The 22,048-nt window shown below is 44.1% G+C and overlaps 1 protein-coding gene across 6 annotated transcripts in view; it reads left to right on the top strand.

The window, feature by feature from the left end:
* Nucleotides 1-12,277: 12,277 nt before the first annotated feature.
* cep162 (centrosomal protein 162) overlaps nt 12,278-22,048 on the top strand; it is a 113,748-nt gene continuing 103,977 nt past the window's right edge. For 2 of the 6 annotated variants that reach the window (XM_048530869.2, XM_048530868.2), the window contains exons 1-3: nt 12,279-12,533; nt 16,665-16,765; nt 20,775-20,913. In XM_048530869.2, the coding sequence (XP_048386826.1) occupies nt 16,706-16,765; nt 20,775-20,913 (199 nt within the window). In that variant the 5' untranslated portion in view covers nt 12,279-12,533; nt 16,665-16,705. Of the gene's footprint in view, nt 12,534-13,187; nt 13,294-16,664; nt 16,766-20,774; nt 20,914-21,930; nt 22,010-22,048 lie in introns of those variants that run through there. The other 4 variants (XM_048530866.2, XM_048530864.2, XM_048530865.2 and 1 more) reach the window with 4 other exon arrangements.

Here is a 22,048-nt window from a genome sequence, read left to right as displayed (position 1 = left end):
TACCTGTTTTCCTCTCTGCCACACCTTCTTTAATCTTTTACGGCTTCAACAAGTATTTGATATTTATTTGTATATCTACAAAACCAACCATCATCATTGTTATTGACATGACTTACTGGAAGACACGTCTGTTCATTTAGGCGTTTAAATTTTCATTTTCTTCATCTCCAGTGGAAATTGCCTTTAATTTCTTTAATACATCAGTGCTTAATAGACTTTTCTTTTGACCTATTTGGGTAGATGAAAGGAGCATGGACAGCAGTTCTACCCTTAGCATACAGAAACTTCTGCTGGGCTTCATTATATTACTTTAATGAAGCTGGGCCTTGTTTTTGCTGCGACTGATTTAAGAGGCCAGCCAGAAAATTGCAATACATGTTTTTGGACCCAAGCCAGGTTTTCCAGATGCCCAGTGCTTGATGTGCTCCAATGCACTAGTTTTTACTGACTGCAAAGATATTTATTGGACAACCCTGTTGCAAATTGAATCAGTCTTAACAAACGCACTAATGACATTAAAGTCAATATGCCTCACTTCCTGAACATTCCGTAGGCACGAGCGGGCCATTTATGGACCAAAGTGGATTTTGCTAAGGTTAGCCCTTAGTTTTTTTTCTGTTACAGAACATTTTACTAATGCTGGCACAAGAGTGTGTAACAATTTGAAAAAACGGAAGTTGGATAAGACAATAAAATGTGAGGCTGGATGAACACAGCAGGCCAAGCAGCATCTCAGGAGCACAAAAGCTGACGTTTCGGGCCTAGACCCTTCATCAGAGAGGGGGATGGGGGGAGGGAACTGGAATAAATAGGGAGAGAGGGGGAGGCGGACCGAAGATGGAGAGTAAAGAAGATAGGTGGAGAGAGTGTAGGTGGGGAGGTAGGGAGGGGATAGGTCAGTCCAGGGAAGACGGACAGGTCAAGGAGGTGGGATGAGGTTAGTAGGTAGCGGGGGGTGCGGCTTGGGGTGGGAGGAAGGGATGGGTGAGAGGAAGAACCGGTTAGGGAGGCAGAGACAGGTTGGACTGGTTTTGGGATGCAGTGGGTGGGGGGGAAGAGCTGGGCTGGTTGTGTGGTGCAGTGGGGGGAGGGGACGAACTGGGCTGGTTGAGGGATGCATTAGGGGAAGGGGAGATTTTGAAACTGGTGAAGTCCACATTGATGCCATATGGCTGCAGGGTTCCCAGGCGGAATATGAGTTGCTGTTCCTGCAACCTTCGGGTGGCATCATTGTGGCACTGCAGGAGGCCCATGATGGACATGTCATCAAGAGAATGGGAGGGGGAGTGGAAATGGTTTGCGACTGGGAGTTGCAGTTGTTTTTTGCGAACTGAGCGGAGGTGTTCTGCAAAGCGGTCCCCAAGCCTCCGCTTGGTTTCCCCAATGTAGAGGAAGCCGCACCGGGTACAGTGGATGCAGTATACCACATTGGCAGATGTGCAGGTGAACCTCTGCTTGATGTGGAATGTCATCTTGGGGCCTGGGATGGGGGTGAGGGAGGAGGTGTGGGGACAAGTGTAGCATTTCCTGCGGTTGCAGGGGAAGGTGCCGGGTGTGGTGGGGTTGGAGGGCAGTGTGGAGTGAACAAGGGAGTCACGGAGAGAGTGGTCTCTCCGGAAAGCAGACAGGGGAGGGGATGGAAAAATGTCTTGGGTGGTGGGGTCGGATTGTAAATGGCGGAAGTGTCGGAGGATAATGCGTTGTATCCGGAGGTTGGTAGGGTGGTGTGTGAGAACGAGGGGGATCCTCTTGGGGCGGTTGTGGCGGAGGCGGGGTGTGAGGGATGTGTCGCGGGAAATGCGGGAGACGCGGTCAAGGGCGTTCTCAATCACCATGGGGGGAAAGTTGCGGTCCTTAAAGAACTTGGACATCTGGGATGTGCGGGAGTGGAATGTCTTGTCGTGGGAGCAGATGCGGCGGAGGCGGAGGAATTGGGAATAGGGGATGGAATTTTTGCAGGAGGGTGGGTGGGAGGAGGTGTATTCTAGGTAGCTGTGGGAGTCGGTGGGCTTGAAATGGACATCAGTTACAAGCTGGTTGCCTGAGACGGAGACTGAGAGGTCCAGGAAGGTGAGGGATGTGCTGGAGATGGCCCAGGTGAACTGAAGGTTGGGGTGGAAGGTGTTGGTGAAGTGGATGAACTGTTCGAGCTCCTCTGGGGAGCAAGAGGCGGCGCCGATACAGTCATCAATGTACCGGAGGAAGAGGTGGGGTTTGGGGCCTGTGTAGGTGCGGAAGAGGGACTGTTCCACGTAACCTACAAAGAGGCAGGCATAGCTGGGGCCCATGCGGGTGCCCATGGCCACCCCCTTAGTCTGTAGGAAGTGGGAGGAGTCAAAAGAGAAGTTGTTGAGTGTGAGGACGAGTTCAGCTAGGCGGATGAGAGTGTCGGTGGAGGGGGACTGGTCAGGCCTGCGGGACACGAAGAAGCGGAGGGCCTTGAAGCCATCTCCATGCGGAATGCAGGTGTACAGGGACTGGACGTCCATGGTGAATATGAGGTGTTGGGGGCCAGGTAATTGGAAGTCCTGGAGGAGGTGGAGGGCGTGGGTGGTGTCACGGACGTAGGTGGGGACCTACCTATTCCCAATTCCTCCGCCTCCGCCGCATCTGCTCCCACGACAAGACATTCCACTCCCGCACATCCCAGTTGTCCAAGTTCTTTAAGGACCGCAACTTTCCCCCCACGGTGATCGAGAACGCCCTTGACCGCGTTTCCCGCATTTCCCGCGACACATCCCTCACACCCCGCCCCCGCCACAACCGCCCCAAGAGGATCTCCCTCGTTCTCACACACCACCCTACCAACCTCCGGATACAACGCATTATCCTCCGACACTTCCGCCATTTACAATCCGACCCCACCACCCAAGACATTTTTCCATCCCCTCCCCTGTCTGCTTTCCGGAGAGACCACTCTCTCCGTGACTCCCTTGTTCGCTCCACACTGCCCTCCAACCCCACCACACCCGGCACCTTCCCCTGCAACCGCAGGAAATGCTACACTTGTCCCCACACCTCCTCCCTCACCCCCATCCCAGGCCCCAAGATGACATTCCACATCAAGCAGAGGTTCACCTGCACATCTGCCAATGTGGTATACTGCATCCACTGTACCCGGTGCGGCTTCCTCTACATTGGGGAAACCAAGCGGAGGCTTGGGGACCGCTTTGCAGAACACCTCCGCTCAGTTCGCAAAAAACAACTGCACCTCCCAGTCGCAAACCATTTCCACTCCCCCTCCCATTCTCTTGATGACATGTCCATCATGGGCCTCCTGCACTGCCACAATGATGCCACCCGAAGGTTGCAGGAACAGCAACTCATATTCCGCCTGGGAACCCTGCAGCCATATGGTATCAATGTGGACTTCACCAGTTTCAAAATCTCCCCTTCCCCTAATGCATCCCTCAACCAGCCCAGTTCGTCTCCTCCCCCCACTGCACCACTCAACCAGCCCAGCTCTTCCCCCCCACCCACTGCATCCCAAAACCAGTCCAACCTGTCTCTGCCTCCCTAACCGGTTCTTCCTCTCACCCATCCCTTCCTCCCACCCCAAGCCGCACCCCCCGCTACCTACTAACCTCATCCCACCTCCTTGACCTGTCCGTCTTCCCTGGACTGACCTATCCCCTCCCTACCTCCCCACCTACACTCTCTCCACCTATCTTCTTTACTCTCCATCTTCGGTCCGCCTCCCCCTCTCTCCCTATTTATTCCAGTTCCCTCCCCCCATCCCCCTCTCTGATGAAGGGTCTAGGCCCGAAACGTCAGCTTTTGTGCTCCTGAGATGCTGCTTGGCCTGCTGTGTTCATCCAGCCTCACATTTTATTATCTTGGAATCTCCAGCATCTGCAGTTCCCATTATCTCAGTTGGATAAGACAGTTCATATCTGAAAGACTTAACAAATGTCACATGACCATTTCCATCTATCTGAACATAAAGGACTGTTCTTGTAACCAGAGGGGTAGTAACGCCTTAGTTCTGAGGAACGGCCACTTGGACCCGAAACATTAACTTTGATCTCCCTCCACAGGTGCTGCCAGACTTGCTGAGCTTTTCCAGCAATTTCTGTTCTTGTTTTTAATTTCAGGCATCTAAAGTTCTTTTCAGTTTTTTTATTCGAGTGGTATGCCTTATCCAGTTTAGCTTCAATGCTCAATACAATACCATCGAAGAATTATTAGCTGCCAAATGTATTCGCTCTTACATCTGGTGTACCTGGATTTGAGTAATATTTAATAAACTGATTTACTGTACATCAAGTTGATCCCATCTTCTGCCTAAGAGATTGTATGGGCAGCTTTCTCTATATAGTATTAACGGCCTAGTCTCACACCAGAGAGAGATCAGTGGTGGCAAATTTACCCAGGATGTCTTGGATCATATTCAACATTATAACATGATGACAGTAGTGAGGACTGGCCAATTACAAGAAAAAGCAAAGTCAGCTGAAGTTAAAACAATTATTTTGGTATGGGTTTTATTGTTTCTATTTTTAGACCAACTTACCATGAATAAATAATTGTGAGGCCTCCAAAGAATCAATAAACCTGAACCCTGGACAATCAAATGATTCTTTTGCAGCATATCTTACACTTAGGAATACGCATGAACCTCATAATGTTACTAATACGGAAGTACTAGATCCCTTGCTTGTAATGTAACATACCAACTATTTAGACTTAAATTATTTTCACCTCATGATTAAGATGAGTTAGGGCTGAAAAGGGGCAGGAATACAGGACAAGAAGTGCATAAGGGCAAAGAAACATTGGAATGAATACAGGTCTCTGAAGGTAGCAGAACATTTGAATAAGATGGTTAAAAAGGCTTTCAGGATCAATTCCTTTTTTGGAAAGGGCATGGTAAGATGACTAGGAAATTATGTATTTAAAAATTCTTTCACAATAAATGCCCAACACAAACCCATCATTTATTGACCATCCCTAATTGCCCTTGAGAAGGTGACAATTTCCTTACCAGCAAAGTATATGTGTTGTAAATACAGACAGAATGCGGTTAGGAAGGGAATTTCAGGTATTTGTCCCAGCAACAGTGAATGAGTAACAATACAGCTCCAAGTCAAGGTGGTGTATGGTTGGAAAGGGAATTTGCAGACAATGGTGCGTCTAATACTTCTGGAATGTAGAGGTCACAGGTGTGGGAAGAGCTGTCAAAAGAGCCTCGTTGAATTGCTGCCCTGATCTTGTAGATTATACTCACTGCTGCCATTGTACATCAGTGATGAAAAGAGAATATTTAAGGTGTTGGATGGGTTGTTGTTCAAGCGGGATGCTTTGTCCTGGATGATGACAAGCCTTTTGAATGTTGTTTAAGATTCTCTCACCCAGGGCAAGTGAAGAATATTCTATCCCTCTTCTGATCTGTGCCTTGTGGATGATGGACATTGAACCAGTGGCCAGGTGAGTTAGTGGTCTCAGACATTCCAGCCTCTTACTTTCTCTTGGTACAATAGCGCTCTGGTCAATGATGATCCCCAGGAAACTGATGGTGAGGCTTCAATGATAGTAATGCAGGAAGGATGATTGCTGGGAATGGGAGATATAGAACTAGGGAAACATTCTCTTAGAATGAAAGAAGTAAACGTTTAGGACTGAAATGAGGAGGGATTTCTTCACTCAGACCTAACTGATTGATGCAGTTGGTTGATGGATGAAATGGTCTACTTTTGCTCTAAGTTTGTGTGAATGTCAAGGAGAGACTGTGAGTTTCTGTTTTACTCGAGATATCCACTATTTGGCACACACGGTATGAATACGGCTTGCCAATCGTCAGACCAATCTTGAATATAGTCCAGATTCTGCTGCAGTTGGATGCATACTGGTTAATTATCTGAGGAGTTGTAAGTGGAACTAAACACTGAACAATCATTAGTGAACATATCACTCTGACATAATGAATGAGGAAAGGCCATTAATGAAGCCGTTGAACATTGTTAGGCCTAAGATGCCATCGAGAGGAACTTTAAATACTTATGGTACCATAGTAGTGTCTCTACCTCTAAGCCAGGAGGCCTGTGTTCAAGTCCCACCGACACCAGAAGTGTGGACAGATAACTCTGAACAAGTTATTCAGGAAATTATCTACACCGAGGAATGTACTTTTGTGGTAGTGACCACACCTCTGGAAAAGGAGGCCTGGGCACATAATAACAACATTGAAGACATCTAGACCAAGGAGATATCTTGGGGCAAATGATTGGCACCAAAATCTTGAACAATGGCCCTGGAATCACATGATGGCAAATTTGTTTCCCTAAAGGGCATTGGTGAACCAAATAATCTGGTACAACAATCTGACAGTCACCAGTCCTGGGGAGGTGTTGGCCTTTCGTTATTGTCACTAGACAATATTACAGAAACACAAGTAATGTTCTGGGCACCTGTGTTCGAATCCCACCATGGCAGATTTTAATAAAACGTTAAACTTAAGAGTCTTAAGATGACCATGAGACTATTGTTGATCAATGGAGAATAATTCATCTGGCTTACTAACATTTGTTAGGGAAGGAAACTGTCGTCGTTACTTGGTCTAGCCTACATGTGACACCTTTCTCTGAACTAAAGGTAAACTGAGAGTGAAGTTCCTTCCACATAGATCACACCAAACACTCTGGGACAGAGACAGCATGGAGTTCAATGCAGCATAAAGTTCCATTCAGAGATAATGGGAACTGCAGATGCTGGAGAATTCCAAGATAATAAAATGTGAGGCTGGATGAGCACAGCAGGCCAAGCAGCATCTCAGGTGCTCCTGAGATGCTGCTTGGCCTGCTGTGCTCATCCAGCCTCACATTTTATTATAAAGTTCCATTGGCTCTTTTGGGAAACCAGGAAGTCAAAAATAATAATAATGAAAGAGCCCCGGTAGCACACTGTATTGAAATCAAACAGAAATTAACAGTCAAATGAAAACTTACAGAACCTTACTTAATTAAAGTAACATTGTTTGGGGTGATGATGCCAGCCCCTGCGTTGCCCACAGTCTTGAAAGGCCCCAATTGTGCCAGTGAGCATCACATGCTGCCTCTCCCCAGACAACTGAGCGTGGACATAACCGCGAAAGAGAGACAGACAATCAGGATCGACGAGTCCCCCAGTGGCCCACTATCTGGATCACCCGAACCAGGCCCAAGCCCAGGAGCACACCCATGAGAAGGCCCTCCTACTTGTCTGCTGTTCCCTTCACTGGGTGCCCATAAACTGAGAGCATGGGACTGAAGCACGAAGAAAGTTTAAGGAGCAGCTCCTTCAAAAGAACTAAAATGGTATTACAAACAGAAACATTCATGTATAATGCTGTCTCCTCCAGGCCTGGCATCCAGTGAATTTATTTAGCCTATAGTTGCATGGGACTGCCATGTTCAGCACCCTGGATAAGGGATGGAAAAGGGGAGGCTCCGTTGTAGAGGGCCCTCTGTGGGGAATCTCTGTCACCAGAAGGGGAAATGGCATGTCGAGATGTATCCAGGGACGGGCGAAGGTGGGGAAGTGAAAAGTGCATGATAGCAGCCCGTGAGGGAAGTGCCTACGTATTGTGCAAAAGGGCACAGGGAACATCTCCCAAAAACGGTTCACGTTGTGGAATGCTGTGTGAGGCCAATACTGAGCGAGGGTCAGTTTGTCTGAAAGCCCACTGGACATTTGAGCCAGCTTGACTTAACGTGAGGCATTGGGCCGAATGCCTCGTCCATCAGTCTCTGGGTGGCTTATGTCACGAACCAGATGATGACCAGATGCCACATGTGACTCCAGATCCACAGCAATGTGATTGGCACTTATGTGCCCTCTGGTCAATAAATGTTGACCAGGCCAGTTTTGCCCACATTCTGTGAATGAATATAAAACAAAACTGAGACTCACTTTTATTCCACATTTATGCCTTTAAATACGATCATCTTCCATACTGGAGCCACTAAAAAAAATTAAACAAATAAAACTACAGATGCTGGAAATGAGAAACAAAAATAGAAATAGCCAGGAAAACTCAGCAGGCCTGGCAACATCTATGGAGAGTAAGCAAGTTCATCTTTCAGATCCAGTGACCCTTCTTCAGAACTGATTGACGATAGGTGTGTATATATATGCTGAAGATGGGGGAGGGAAAGGAATAAATGATAGATGGAGATGAACCCCAGAGAGAGAGAACAAAAGTTGAACAGACAAAGGAATGGGTAAAGGTTACAAAGTGTGGGGCTGGATGAACACAGCAGGCCAAGCAGCATCTTAGGAGCACAAAAGCTGACATTTCGGGCTTTTCTGATGAAGGGTCTAGGCCCGAAACGTCAGCTTCTGTGCTCCTAAGATGCTGCTTGGCCTGCAGTGTTCATCCAGCCCCAAACTTTGTTATCTTGGATTCTCCAGCATCTGCAGTTCCCATTATCTCCGATGAGTAAAGGTTAGCCTGGGAGAATCAATAGGTGCTATTTGCAACCATTAGTGTCTGATAATGTGTTGTTTGTGGTAACAGCCAATGTGATGTCAAGGCCTGGTGTGTGGAGCATAAGGACATGGGAGAAGGTATTCAGGCCTTAAAATTATTGAACTTGATATTGAGTTCTGAAGGCTGCAGGGTTCCCAGGCTGAAAATGAGATGCTGTTCTTCCAGTTTGTGCTGAGCTTTGCTGGAACTCTGCAGCAAGTCTGAGACGGAGCTGTTGGCCAGGAAGGCAGTGGTGTGTTGGAGTGGCAGGCATGAGAAAGCTCAAGGTCCTTTGTCACAGACAGAACATAGGTGCTCTGCAAAGGAGTCTGACCCATCTCCTGCACTTTGGCCCTCATCCCTTCTCTTCCCTCCCACAACAGCAATAGGGTCCCCCAGTCCTCAATCAGCCTCCACATCCAAAGGATCATTAGCTGCCATTTCCACCACCTCCAGTGGGATGCCACCCCCAGACACCTATTCCCTTCCCAACCCTTGTCAGCCTTCCAAAGGGACCATTCCCTCCATGACACCCTGGTCCACTCTTCCTCCACTCCTTAAGTCTCCCCACACCCTACACGGACACCTTCCTATGCAATCACAGAAGGTGTATTTCCTCCCTCCTCACTATCCAAGGTCACGAACACACCTTCCAGGTGAAGCAGTGTTTTATCTGCTCTTTACTCAGTCTAGTCTACTGCATTTGCTGCTCGTATATGGCCTGCTCTACACTGGGGAGATGAAACATTGACTAGGCAACCGCTTTGCAGAACACCTACATCTGCAAAAATGACCCAAAGGTTCTTGTTCCATTTCAACACACCACCTCGTTCCCTGACCAACATCTCTGTTTCTGACTTGGTGCTTGCAGTGCTCCAGCAAAGCTCAGCACTAGCTGTAAGATCAGGATTACACTTTCTACTTGGGAATCCGGCAGCCTTTGGGAATCAACAATGAGTTCAATAATTTTAGGGCCTGAGCACCTTCTCCCATCCTTACCCCAATCCTCACACACCAGGCCTTGTCATCATATCGGCTGGTACCAGGCATAACTTATTAATTATCCCCATGAGCAGCTACTAATTCTCCAAGACTGACCTTTACCCATTTCTTTATTCTGTTGTCTTTCTGGGCTTCATCTCCACCTATCATTTCGTCCTCCTCTCCCTCATCTCATCTTCAGCAGAAAGACCAACCTTTTCCTAGCTACATAAAAACTGAAAGAACTGCAGATGCTGTAAATCAGGAGCAAAAGCACAAGTTGCTGGCAAAGCTCAGCAGGTTTGACCTCAGAATGGAAGGGTCACCGGACCCGAAACATTAACTCTGATTTTTTTCCTTCACCGATGCTGCCAAATCTGCAAAGCTTTGCCAGCAGGTTCTGTTTGTGTTCCTAGCTACGATCAGTTTTGAAGAATAGTCACTGGAACGGAAACATTAGCTCTGTTTTCTTTCCACAGCTGCAGTAAACCTGAGATAACAAAGTGTGGGGCTGGATGAACACAGCAGGCCAAGCAGCATCTAAGGAGCACAAAAGCTGACATTTCGGGCCTAGACCCGTCATTAGAAAAGGGGGATGGGGAGAGAATTCTGAAATAAATAGGGAGAGAGGGGGAGACGGACTGAAGATGGATAGAGAAGATAAGTGGAGAGGAGAGTATGGGTGGGGAGGTAGGGAGGGGATTGGTCAGTCCGGGGAGAACGGACAGGTCAAGGGGGCTCGATGAGGTTAGTAGGTGGGAAATGGAGGTGCGGCTTGAGGTGGGAGGAGGGGATAGGTGAGAGGAAGAACAGGTTCGGCAGGTGGGGATGAGCTGGGCTGGTTTTGGGATGCAGTGGGGGGAGGGAAGATTTTGAAGCTGGTGAAATCCACATTGATACCATTGGGCTGCAGGATTCCCAAGCAGAATATGTGTTGCTGTTCCTGCAACCTATGGGTGGCATCATTACGGTACTGCAGGAGGCCCAGGAATGGACATGTCATCTAAGGAATGGGAGGGGGAGTTGAAATGGTTCGCGACTGAGAGGTGCAGTTGTTTACTGCGAACCGAGCGTAGATGTTCTGCAAAGTGGTCCCCAAGCCTCCGCTTGGTTTCCCCAATGTAGAAGGAGCCACACCGGGTACAATGGATACAGTATACCACATTGGCAGATATGTAGGTGAACATCTGCTTGATGTGGAAAGTCATCTTGGGGCCTAGGATGGGGGTGGGGGAGGAGGTTTGGGGGCAGGTGTAGCACTTCCTGCAGTTGCAGGGGAAAGTGCCGGGTGTGGTGGGGTTCGAGGGGAGTGTGGAGCGGACAAGGGAGTCGTGGAGAGAGTGGTCTCTCTGGATGGCAGACAAGGGTGGGGTTGGAAAAATGTTTTTGGTGGTGTGGTCGGATTGTAGATGGCGTAAGTGTCGGAGGATGATGCGTTGGATCCAGAGGTTGGTGTGGTGGTAAGTAAGGACCAGGGGGATTCTGTTTTGGCGGTTATTGCGAGGGCGGGGTGGGAGGGATGAGGTGCGGGAAATGCGGGGGACACGGTCGAGGGCGTTCTCGACCACTGCGGGAGGGGGGAAGTTGCGGCCCTTGAAGAACGAGGACATCTGGGATGTGTGCAAGTGGAATGCCTCATCCTGGGAGCAGATAGAACATAGAACATTACAGCACAGTACAGGCCCTTCGGTCCTCAATGTTGTGCCGACCTGTCATACCAATCTCAAGCCCATCTAACCTACACTATTCCATGTAAGTCCATATGCTTGTCCAATGATGATTTAAATGTACCTAAAGTTGGCAAATCTACTACCGTTGCAGGAAAAGCATTCCATTCCCTTCCTACTCTCTGAGTAAAGATATGGCAGAGGCGAAGGAATTGGGAATAGGGGATGGCCGAAATGTCAGCTTTTGTGCTCCTAAGACGCTGCTTGGCCTGCTGTGTTCATCCAGACCCACACTTTGTTATCTTGGATTCTCCAGCATCTGCAGTTGTTTATCTCTGTAAACCTGAGTTTTCCCAGCTATTTCTGTTTCTGTCTTTAGAACATTAGACTAGGTCTCTAGATTACTATTCCAGTAACATTATCGTAAAATGTAGTTCTCCAGCACAAACCTGGTTAATTGATTGACGTCTTTCAGTACCATTAACTTATGGAACTTTATCTGCATCACACCATTGCCTTTCCCCTTTTAAAATGTATCTACCTTCTCCTTTGATGCATTTACACAACTCACCGCAATGTGGGAGTGAATTCACAATTTGATATTTTGATGGTGTTCCACTTTGCTCTCCCCACAGTATGAATACATTGACGCTTCGTGATTTTAAAAACTTCCAGTAGGCTGTTCAGCCTTCTGAATCGAAGAGAACACGAAGCCCAGCCTGCTTTCATTCCTAAGTCAAACAGAGAGCTGGAATTGTGAACCAAAACATAAATTGCTGGAGAAACTCAGCACGTCTGACAGCATCTGTGCAGAGAAATCCAGTGGCACTTCTTCAAAACAGTCAGTACTTCTGGCAGGCCTGCTGAGTTTCTGACAGCATCTGTGCAGAGAAATCCAGTGGCACTTCTTCAAAACAGGCAGTTCTTCTGGCTGCCAGACCTGCTGAGTTTCTCCTTTTTCTGCTTTTTTTTTCATCCTTCAGTTCTGTATTCATCCTTGCGATTTCTCTGCACCGTACCCTCTTCAGTGACTCTGCAGAACTTGCTGATCAGGACTGCGCGCACAGTGCAAACGTGAACCAGCCAAGGTACGTTCCAACTTTCGCATGACTTCCTTGCTGCTGTACGAGGCGGGTATAAGCTTCGGTTCGGAGCAGACAGGGACGACGGGCTGAATGGTCTCCCGCGCTGTCAGCGGCAGATCCTCCCTCTGCATGACATCACAATACAGAACCAGTGATATTGTGACGTTCCGCAGTGGTCGGGTGAAAGAGAGTTTCGAACTGAATCGGCGGCGGCGATAGCAGCTTGTGCCGACAGAAGTTTGACTCCCCACGGTTTCCGTGCAGCCCCGCGTCGCTCGTGGCGTCCTGTTGCCTTGCAACGCGAACTGTCTCCCAACGGCCGCAGTCCTCGACTTCTAGGCCGCGTTGTCTTGGGTAAGCCATCAGCAACCCTCTTTCGTACCACCGCGATAGATTGAAAACTCAAGAGTTTCGTCGGTTTTTTAAAAATATTTTACCCGGCAGTCCACGCCAAGACTCCTTCGAAATTGAACTCAACGGAAAAAAAACAAAAGATGCTGCAAGCGTGAGAGGCTCAGTAGGTCTGGCGGCCTCTGTAGGTAGAATAAAAACGGGAGTCAACACTTCGTGAGATAGTAGAGGCTGCCGATGCTGGAGAATCTGAGGTAACATGGTGTGAAGCTGGATGAATACAGCAGGCCAAGCAGCAACAGAGGAGCAGGAAGGTTGACGTTTCGGGTCCAGACCCTTCAGAAAAAGGGGTCTAACTCCTCTGATGCTGCTTGGCCTGCTGTATTCATCCAGCTTCACACCATGGAGTTAGACCCCTTTTTCTGAAGGGTCTGGACCCGAAACGTCAACCTTCCTGCTCCTCTGTTGCTGCTTGGCCTGCTGTGTTCATCCAGTTTCACACTGTGTTGTCTAAGTCAACGTTTCGTGTCTGGTGACCAGTTCTGAAGAAGGGGAGTGGTGGGGAGACGCAGGCCTTGAAACATTAAGCACTGTTTTCTCTCGCCGCCGACGCTGCCAGATCTGCCGAGTTTCTCCAGCAATTTCTCCTTTGCCCTCCAGATTCGAGGAAAAGACCCCGCCCTCTCTTCGCGGTGGTTGGTGCAAACGCTTCCGGGCGCTGGGCGGTGATTGGATGACACTCCTGTTAGTCAAATCAGTGGCGGTGCGTTAGCCAAACCGAGGGGGGACGCGTTGAGTCCTGACTGTGTGTTGTGTCACTGCTGGGTTCCTGGGGCACTGGGGGGGGGGGGGGGGGGGGGTAAGGCTTCTGGGGTCATCTCATTGTGTAACTGATGCCTTGAATAGCACAATCCTTCACTTGGGGGCCCAAAGCTAGGCAGAAGTTGTAGATGGGGTCCTTGCAAGGTGGTTGATCTGCCCTGCCCAAGTTGTGGATGCTTTTTAATGGCAGAGAGGAAGTATTTTGGAGTCAGTTGAAGTGTCTGGCTGGAGTCTTTACTCTTGACCTCACGCGTAAGAGAACATGGAATAGAAGCAGCTAGGATGTGTAATAATCTTTCAGATTTGAAAGGTCTGTGAATGCAGGCTTGGAGGTGACAATGACTGAGGTTTCCAATTCTGAAGTCAGTGTGCCATTGGACAGGGAGCAGTTGGGAATTTGCAAGAATTGTACTCTGGATAGTTTTAGAGGAACTCAGCCCTGAATGAAGAGGGTACTTAATTTTGGTTAGGTCAGTCAGTTGGATGCCAACAGCAAGGGTTCAAAATCCATAGCAGCTGCAGTCCCAGTGAGGATCTCACTGTCTCACCCCTGCCTCTCACCAGAGGTATAGTGATCCTCAAGATAAACAACTACCAGCCATCTCTCTGTCAGAAAGCAGCAGCTCTGTGACCATCTGAGACGATAGTGTGTTTAGTCATAGAGCCATAGGATCTACAGCACAGAAAAGGCCCATCACATTCGTGCCAGTCCAAAATAACTACCTGTCTATTCTAGGCATGTTTACTAACACTCAGGATTTATCAACATTTATTTCTTTAGCTTTTTTTTTCACTCTTTTGTATTTCCTTTGTTACCTTCTTCCTAATACCATTTGGCTTCCTTCTCATTTCTGGGAATGGATTTGTATCTCCTTGTAAAGTCATACAGCATGGAAACAAGTCCTTCAGCACAACTTGTCCATGCAAACCAGTTTCCTAAATTGAAGACATCTCATTTTCTTGCATTTAACCCATATTTTCTCTAAACCTGACTATGTACCTGTCCAAACATCTTTTAAATGTTGTTGTAGTTGTACCCAACTTTACAACTTCATCTGCAAGCTTGTTTTTTGTATGCACCACTATCTGTGTGAAAATGTTGCCCCACACGTCCCTTTTTAAATCTTTCCCCTTCCACCTTAAACCAATGCACCTCTTGATATTATAAACTTCTATAAGGTCGTCCCTCAGCCTCCAATTCACCGGGGAAAAAAGCCCAGCCTTTGCAGCCTCCTTTATAACCCAAACTCTCCAGTCTTGGCAACATCCTCGTGAATCTTTTTTGCACCCTTTCCGGTTTAATAACATCCTACAGTAGGGCAACCAGAATTATATGCAATACTCCAAATGTGACCTTACCAATGTCTTGTACAGCCGTAACATGATGCCCCAACCCCTGTCCTCAGTGCTCTGACTGATGAAGACAATATTGGCAAACACCTTCTTCACCACCCTTTCTAGCTGCCACACCACTTTTATGGAACAATGTACCTGAACTCCTAGGTTCTCTGGTACAACACTTCCCAGGACCCTACTGTCAACTGTAAGTCCTGCCCTGATTTTACTTAGCAAAACGCAACACCTTGCATTTAACTGAATTAAGCTTCATCTGCCATACCTTGGCCCATTGGTGCAGTTGATCAAGATCCTGTTGTACTCTCAGATAACTTTGTTCACTGTCGACTGTACCATCAGTTTTGGTGTCATACGTAAACTTACTAACCACGCCTGTTATATTCTCTTCCATATTTTTTACTTAAATGATGAACAGTGAACCCAGCACCAATTCTTGCAGCACACTGCTAGTCATAAGCCTCCAGCCCAAACAACAATCCTGTACCACACCCTCTCTTCTACCATCAAGCCAATTTTGTGTCCAATTGACTAGCGCTCCCTGGATTGCTTCTGATCTAATCTTACTTCTCGAAAGACAGCAATAAAAGTAGCTGCTTATTTGCTCTGCCATTTCCGTGTTCTCCATTATTAATTCTCCTTTTTCAGACAATAAAGGGCCTACAATTACCTTCCCTACTCTTTTTACGTTCTTGTTGAAGCTCTTTATATTTCACATTTATTTTCCTCATAAATGTAATCTCGTGCTGTGTTTTTGCCCTCTTAATTAACCTGTCGCTTTTCCTTTCCTGAATTTAACTGCTGCCAGTCATCAGGCTTGCAACTTTTTGTAGCAACTTTATATAACCCTTTGTTTTGGATTAATGCTGGCCTTAGTTTATTTTGTTAGCCACGATTGGGCTACTTTTTCTGTTTTGGCTGTAATAAAATACTGTGAACCCAGGATTGGGTTAGATAAGTAGTTTCATATCATAAACAGCCAACAGGACTCAAAAATGACAGAGAGGTAAAGCTGAATATTGCTAGCGTCCATTGGGAATCTGATTGCATACTTGCAGTAACATTAGAGTAGGCCAAGAGTAAATCTGGTAATGATCAGGCAAGTAACAATGAAACCAAGTGGCAGTCTCATTGAGCTAGGCAATGAAACAAATACCATTTACCTTCATTCATGGTGCGGGGTGGTGGGTGGGGGGGGTAGAGAGAGAGAGAAAATATGTTTCACAGTCATAGAGAATTATGTGAAAAACTGAGAGATGAAATCACAGAAGAACTTAAGAAAATAAAGGGAAGCTAGATCCGTGAAGGCAGTTAACCAAAGCATCCTACCCTTGATTCCTTTGAGACGGTTCATAGTTCCTGAGGAGAGAGCAACATTTACAGGGTCAGCTGGAATGTCAGCTCAATTGAGTGACAGTGGATTTGTCATCAGTAAGAGTTGGGGTGTTTTCTTTGACAAGATATGTTCAAAGACAACATGACATGAGAAGAAGTTTCATTGTTGGAGCTGGATCTGAAGGGCTGGGTGGTTTTGTTTCATTAGGTATTATATAGGAGGCAACTGAATTAATGTTCTCTATTTTACTGATAAAGAATTTCACAAGCTCCATACTTGGAGCTGACAGTTTTGAGGCAGGAAAATAAGGGGAAGGATTGTAGCTGTCCAGAGTGATGATGTCTTGTTGTGTTAATGATTCTGACCAGGAGATAAATATGAGTAGGTGTCTGATGGGAATCCAACTGGATCTGAGATTGGTGACTGAGCTAGGTGTATGCCAGCTTCACTGAAATCTGTGCCTGAACACATTTTATGTTGAATCTCTTATAGGTTGAGGTAGGATGATATATGTGTTGATGATAAGGCCAGTAGTTAAGATTTACCAATCTGCATCTTCTCAAGCTTTTCTTCAGATCTACTGATTCTTGAATTGAGATCCTACCCTGTTTTTTTTATTGTAGAGTTCTATTCTGAAGAAATTAGTTTCTAACACATTGGTATCATGAGTCAAAAACTCACCAAAGAAGAGATAGAGAAGCAGTTTGAGCAATTCTTGAAAGAGGTATGTTTGTTATATTTTTCTGTTGTATCTAGTGTTTATTAACAATTTACTTGAGGTGATGTATTCTTGGGTTGTATGATCTATGTTTTTAATAGAGCAGCAAATTACATGTAAAACACAATTAGAAATTTTTATTTGAATAGCTAATGACATATAAGTCGAACATATATATCTTCACACTCCTTTACCTTGGAAAATAATGTGGAATTCAAGAAGATTTTGCAGACTGATTTAGCAACCTGCTTTTGAGGAGTGGCAGCATGTGTGATGAAAAAACTCAAAGTTAATGCTTTGGGTCCAATGATCCTTCCTTAGGTCACTGAACGCGAAACGTTAACTCTGAGTTTTTGTTTCTTCACAGATGCTGCCAGACCTGCTGAGTTTTTTCAGCAACATTGTTTTCGTTCCTGAATTACAGCATCCGCAGTTCTTTTGGTTTTCAACCTGCTTTTGAAGTGAGTAAAAGCATGCTCCTTGGCCAACAATTTATGGATTGTGACTTGAATTTGAGAGTTCGGGCTACTATGAACTGAGCCACTGGTCTACCAGTAGTATGTTAGAATGTTATCTGATTTATGTTTGAGAACTGGTGGAATGCTTTCTGTTTCTAATCTAGACAAAAAAGTCAAAACTAAAGTGAGACAATGGGCATTTTCAACCTATTACATGAATTTAAATCAAAATACTCTGAAATTATTAAAATGTAAATACTTTACCATTTATTTTGGAGTTTGGATTCTGAACTAGCAGAATGTTTTGGTCTGTGTGTATGAGGGTGTTTAATCGTTAACTAGTTAACTTGTCTGGAACCGTGAATCGTCTTAAATCAGGATGAGAGTGAGAGATTTCGTGGTGTGATAATGGGAATTTCAATTGTGAGCGTTTACGAGAAGGAAGGGTAAACACTGAAGACTTTTTTTAGCCTGCTTTCATTTAGAAGAATGAAAAACTGATGTTTTTGCTTAGGGGGTAAGAAACATAGCTTACAAAGCTTTAGGTTTCAGTTTGCAGACGTCCTGGTAGTATTTAGCTCTGTGAATTGGTTATCCTGAAGGAAGGTGATAGTTTAGAACTGTTAAGAAATAGGTGACCTCAGTATAAGAATCTTAGTTTATAACTTGGAGACCAAAGTGTATGGTTGGAAACCTGAGTGGATTATTCAAAGCTGAGAAAGTCTAAACTCAGTTATATGACTAATCAAGCAAGAGACTTTCAAACACTCAAAGCAAAAGAAAGTTCAGTTAAACCTGTTAATGCAAAAGAGAAGGAAACTCTCTCTAGTGCTTGTTAGCTGTAAAGTGATAGCATTGGGATAGCTGGTTTGTATTTTACTATATATTGAAATCTTTCAAATTTACTTACTCATAATTATTGTAGTTTATTTTACATTTTCTTTTGTGTGCTAAATTTCTGTGTTGATGTTCAAACCAAAATTTCATGCTTGTGTTTTCATGAAATACCACCTTGTTAAATAAAAGCAAAAGAAAATATGATCCTTGTTAAATAAAAGCAAAAGAAAATATGATCTATCAGCCAGATATCAGCTAATATCAATTGGAATCATAACAGTAATTATGTTTACTAGTATAATATTTAAATGTAAACATGATATAATATGTCATACTCCTCTGAGCCTGAATTAAAATAAATATACCCTCGGCAGTTACACTGATGTGGCCTGTGCAGCTGTAATCACTACAGAGTCAGTAAATTGATGTGAAATTCAACTTGTCCAATATTATTGTCTCCATAAAAAAATTGAAAATATTGAGCCTTGTTAAATGAGGAGCAATTGAATTTTTAATTGTTTTCCAAATATTTATTGCTAGTGAACAACCTATTTGGCTCTGAAAGGCTAATCTTAGTGTCACACATGTTTAAGATGAAGGAGGAAAGATATGATGATGGGATGCCATAAGTAATAACAAAAAATATTTCAGCACTATTTTCTTGTAATAGGTAGATATTGAGATTGCGTCTTACTGGAATTTCAAAAAGATGATATGGAAAGAAGGTAAAACAACATTAAATTTAGTGAGAGCTTTTACAGCCTCCAATTATCCCAATGTACTTCACATATAATTTTGTAGAGATGGCATTATTATAATTTAGGGAAATACTATCTTCATTTGACATTAATTAAAAATGTAAAAACCTGAAAGAACTGCGGATATTGTGAATCAGAAACAGAATCAGAACTTGCTGGAAATGCTCAGCAGGTCTGGCAGCATCTGTGAAGAGAAATGAAAGTTAACATTTCGAGAACTGTTCTGAGGAAGGGTCACCGGACCTGAAACATTAACTTTGATTTCTCTTCACAGATGTTGCCAGACCTGATAAGCTTTTCCAGCAACTTCTGATTCTGTTTCCAATTAAAAATATAAAATGCCTGCTGAGAACATAGTGGCCCATAGCACATTAATGTGTTTCATAATAATATGGGGATTATTACTAAAAGGAATAGGTCTGAGATGGAGCTTCAAGATAGAATCTGAAGTAGAAACTTGCAGTTCTCATAAATGCATTCTAATTTTGATTGTTGTGATATTTTCCATCTCAATCAGCTAGAAGTGATCTTGTTGTCTTCTATAAAGAGGTTTGTTCGATTCTCTGCTCTCAATCTTGGGCTGTATTTTGTGATTAGTGACTTTAAGAGAAGCTGCTTACATACACCTAGAAATTTCTAATGTGGGTTTCACCTTTTAATTTGAATCTAGCACCAAATTGAGGGACCTTCCAACTAAATATGATCGCATCAATTAGTCTAAGTGTCAGTGATATGGAGGTGCCAGTGTTGGACTGGGGTTGACAAGGTCCAAAGTCACACGACACCAGGTTATAGTGCAACAAGTTTATTTGAAATTACAAGCTTTCAAGAAACTGCCCTTCCATCAGGTCACAAGCTCCAAAAGCTTATGATTACAAATAACCTGTTGGACTTTAACCTGGCATCGTGTGATTTTCGCCCTTTATAAAAATCAATGACATTAAAGTTGCATCTCTGCCAGTTAACTAGAAAGTAAAACTCTGGGATTGTGCTTTGCTTTTTAGAAATTGTACGGGCAGCTAAACAAAGAATGGAACATGATATGAGAAGCTGAAGTGTCATGAACTGTCTAAAAAAACTATTATCTTAAACAAAGGAAATCCTAATAAAATAGAAGAAAATCAAGAGCATTTAAAATTAGTTTCCAAAGCTAGAAAAAAAATTGATCTGCAATAACTGGACCTTTATTAACTACAAAAAACCCAGTTATGTTTCTCTAGTAAGGTGAGAACAAGTTTATAAACTGTAATAATAGTTCAGCCACCTTTCATCACCATTAAAGTGAGTGGGGCTAGAATTTATCCTGCAGCATGATTTTCATTGCTACAAATAATATAATCAGATTTTGGATTGGATTCTAAACAAGTTTCAATAATTTTTTTATGATAATAAAATGTGAGGCTGGATGAACACAGCAGGCCAAGCAGCATCTCAGGAGCACAAAAGCTGACGTTTCGGGCCTAGACCCTTCATTAGAGAGCCTCTCTGATGAAGGGTCTAGGCCCGAAACGTCAGCTTTTGTGCTCCTGAGATGCTGCTTGGCCTGCTGTGTTCATCCAACCTCACATTTTATTATCTTGGAATTCTCCAGCATCTGCAGTTCCCATTATCTCAAGAATTTTTTTCACAGGTTTTGAATTTCTTCCAAAAGATGGTAATAGAGGAACTTCTAGAAATCTTGTTCCTGACTAGAAATATTGTTTTGCCTGAAGATTTTATAATGTAAAACCAATTATTACGTTTAAATTTAACCTTGAACAATTTTTGCATTTCTGTTGAAAACTGTTGACTGTAAATATTATTGTTTGAATAATTATCATCTCAATAAGTTTATATTTCATACAGGTAATTATAGCATTATTCCACCATTATTAACTGAAAAATAACTAATTTTTCATTGAACTATCATGTTCTTTCATTGCATGCTATTTTGTTGTTCTCTTAACTACATTCATATTACAGTCTGTTTCAGATGAATCAGTTGATTTGGGAAATTCCCCAAAATCTAGTGTTCTGAGTTCACCTGGAAAGCATACAAGGAAAGAAATCAAAAATGATTCTAAACCATGGTGGCTTAATGATGATGACTCTGATGAAGGAAGTAAGTAGCTGTTTTCTCCTTGTGCAGCCACAGCATGGCATCTGTTTCAAGAATGCTTACCACTGGAGGATAGCATAGCATTGCAATATGGGAGACTTTAAGCACTTCGCTCTGACATTTAAAATGCATCAATTCTTTTTTTGGTGCCGGATTTTACTTTAAAAGGCATATCCTTTAAGTTCAAGAACTAAGCATTACAGGTTATTCAAAGTAGTTTGTTAAATAGTTTAAGAAGCAACAGTTTAAACATAATACGTTGGACTGATCGGAAAAACATACAACCCATGCCAGTTTTTACTGGCCCTGAAGGGTGAATGGATGGATGAAACCAATATTTGTGCTGGGATTGGCAGTTTCATATCTGTTCAGTTTGCAAAATAACCATGATGTGAAGAAGTTAATTCTGCTGTTTCCTCCAGCAGAAGGATGCACTGTCTGATGGGGAATGTCCTCGTGTCTCTGATTATCCATTGATTCAGTTTGTTGCTGGGGGATTGGAAGTTTACTGTAGTTGTTCTCTTTTTAAATTAATCTGGTTAAGGACCAAAGGACAGATAACTAAGGTGTACCCTCCTGGTCCACCACTCTGGTTGAGGTAATCTCTTAACAAATTGCAACCAGCACAAAATAAATTAATTCCAGAAAGATAGTGTATCCCTTTAACTATACAAGCACCTTGACAGCATCTATCTTCTTGGCTACTATCTTTGTTTTACCTCACCTATGGACTGGTGTGTACTGTTCCAAAGTAAAGAGAAGGAATTGTCTGCTAGATGGTAATACCTCTGTCAAATTTTATAATCATTTAAATTGTTCAGCAAAGTAGCTCCTCTTACAATGTATTTAAACTGAAATTGTAAATTTTCCTTCTATTTTCCTGTTGCTTGTCTTTAATTTAATCTTATTTGCTTTTCTTGTGTTTTTGCATCTCCTGGCATGTCTCTTTTCATCTTCATCCAAGAACCCCCACTGAGGAGATTTTCTAAACTAAAAAGACAGCCAGCAGTCGTTGATGCTGACATTAAAACAACAATGAAAGAAATTGGTGATGAGTGTGTTGGAAATGCACTGCCTCAAAGTCCAGGTTCCCAGGAGGGTATTTATTTTTCCTAATATTGGTGTACTGTAAAGTAGA

The sequence above is a fragment of the Stegostoma tigrinum genome, chromosome 4 (assembly GCF_030684315.1).
Source record: "Stegostoma tigrinum isolate sSteTig4 chromosome 4, sSteTig4.hap1, whole genome shotgun sequence".
NCBI lineage: Eukaryota > Metazoa > Chordata > Chondrichthyes > Orectolobiformes > Stegostomatidae > Stegostoma > Stegostoma tigrinum.
This window is presented reverse-complemented; position numbering and strand designations above follow the sequence as displayed.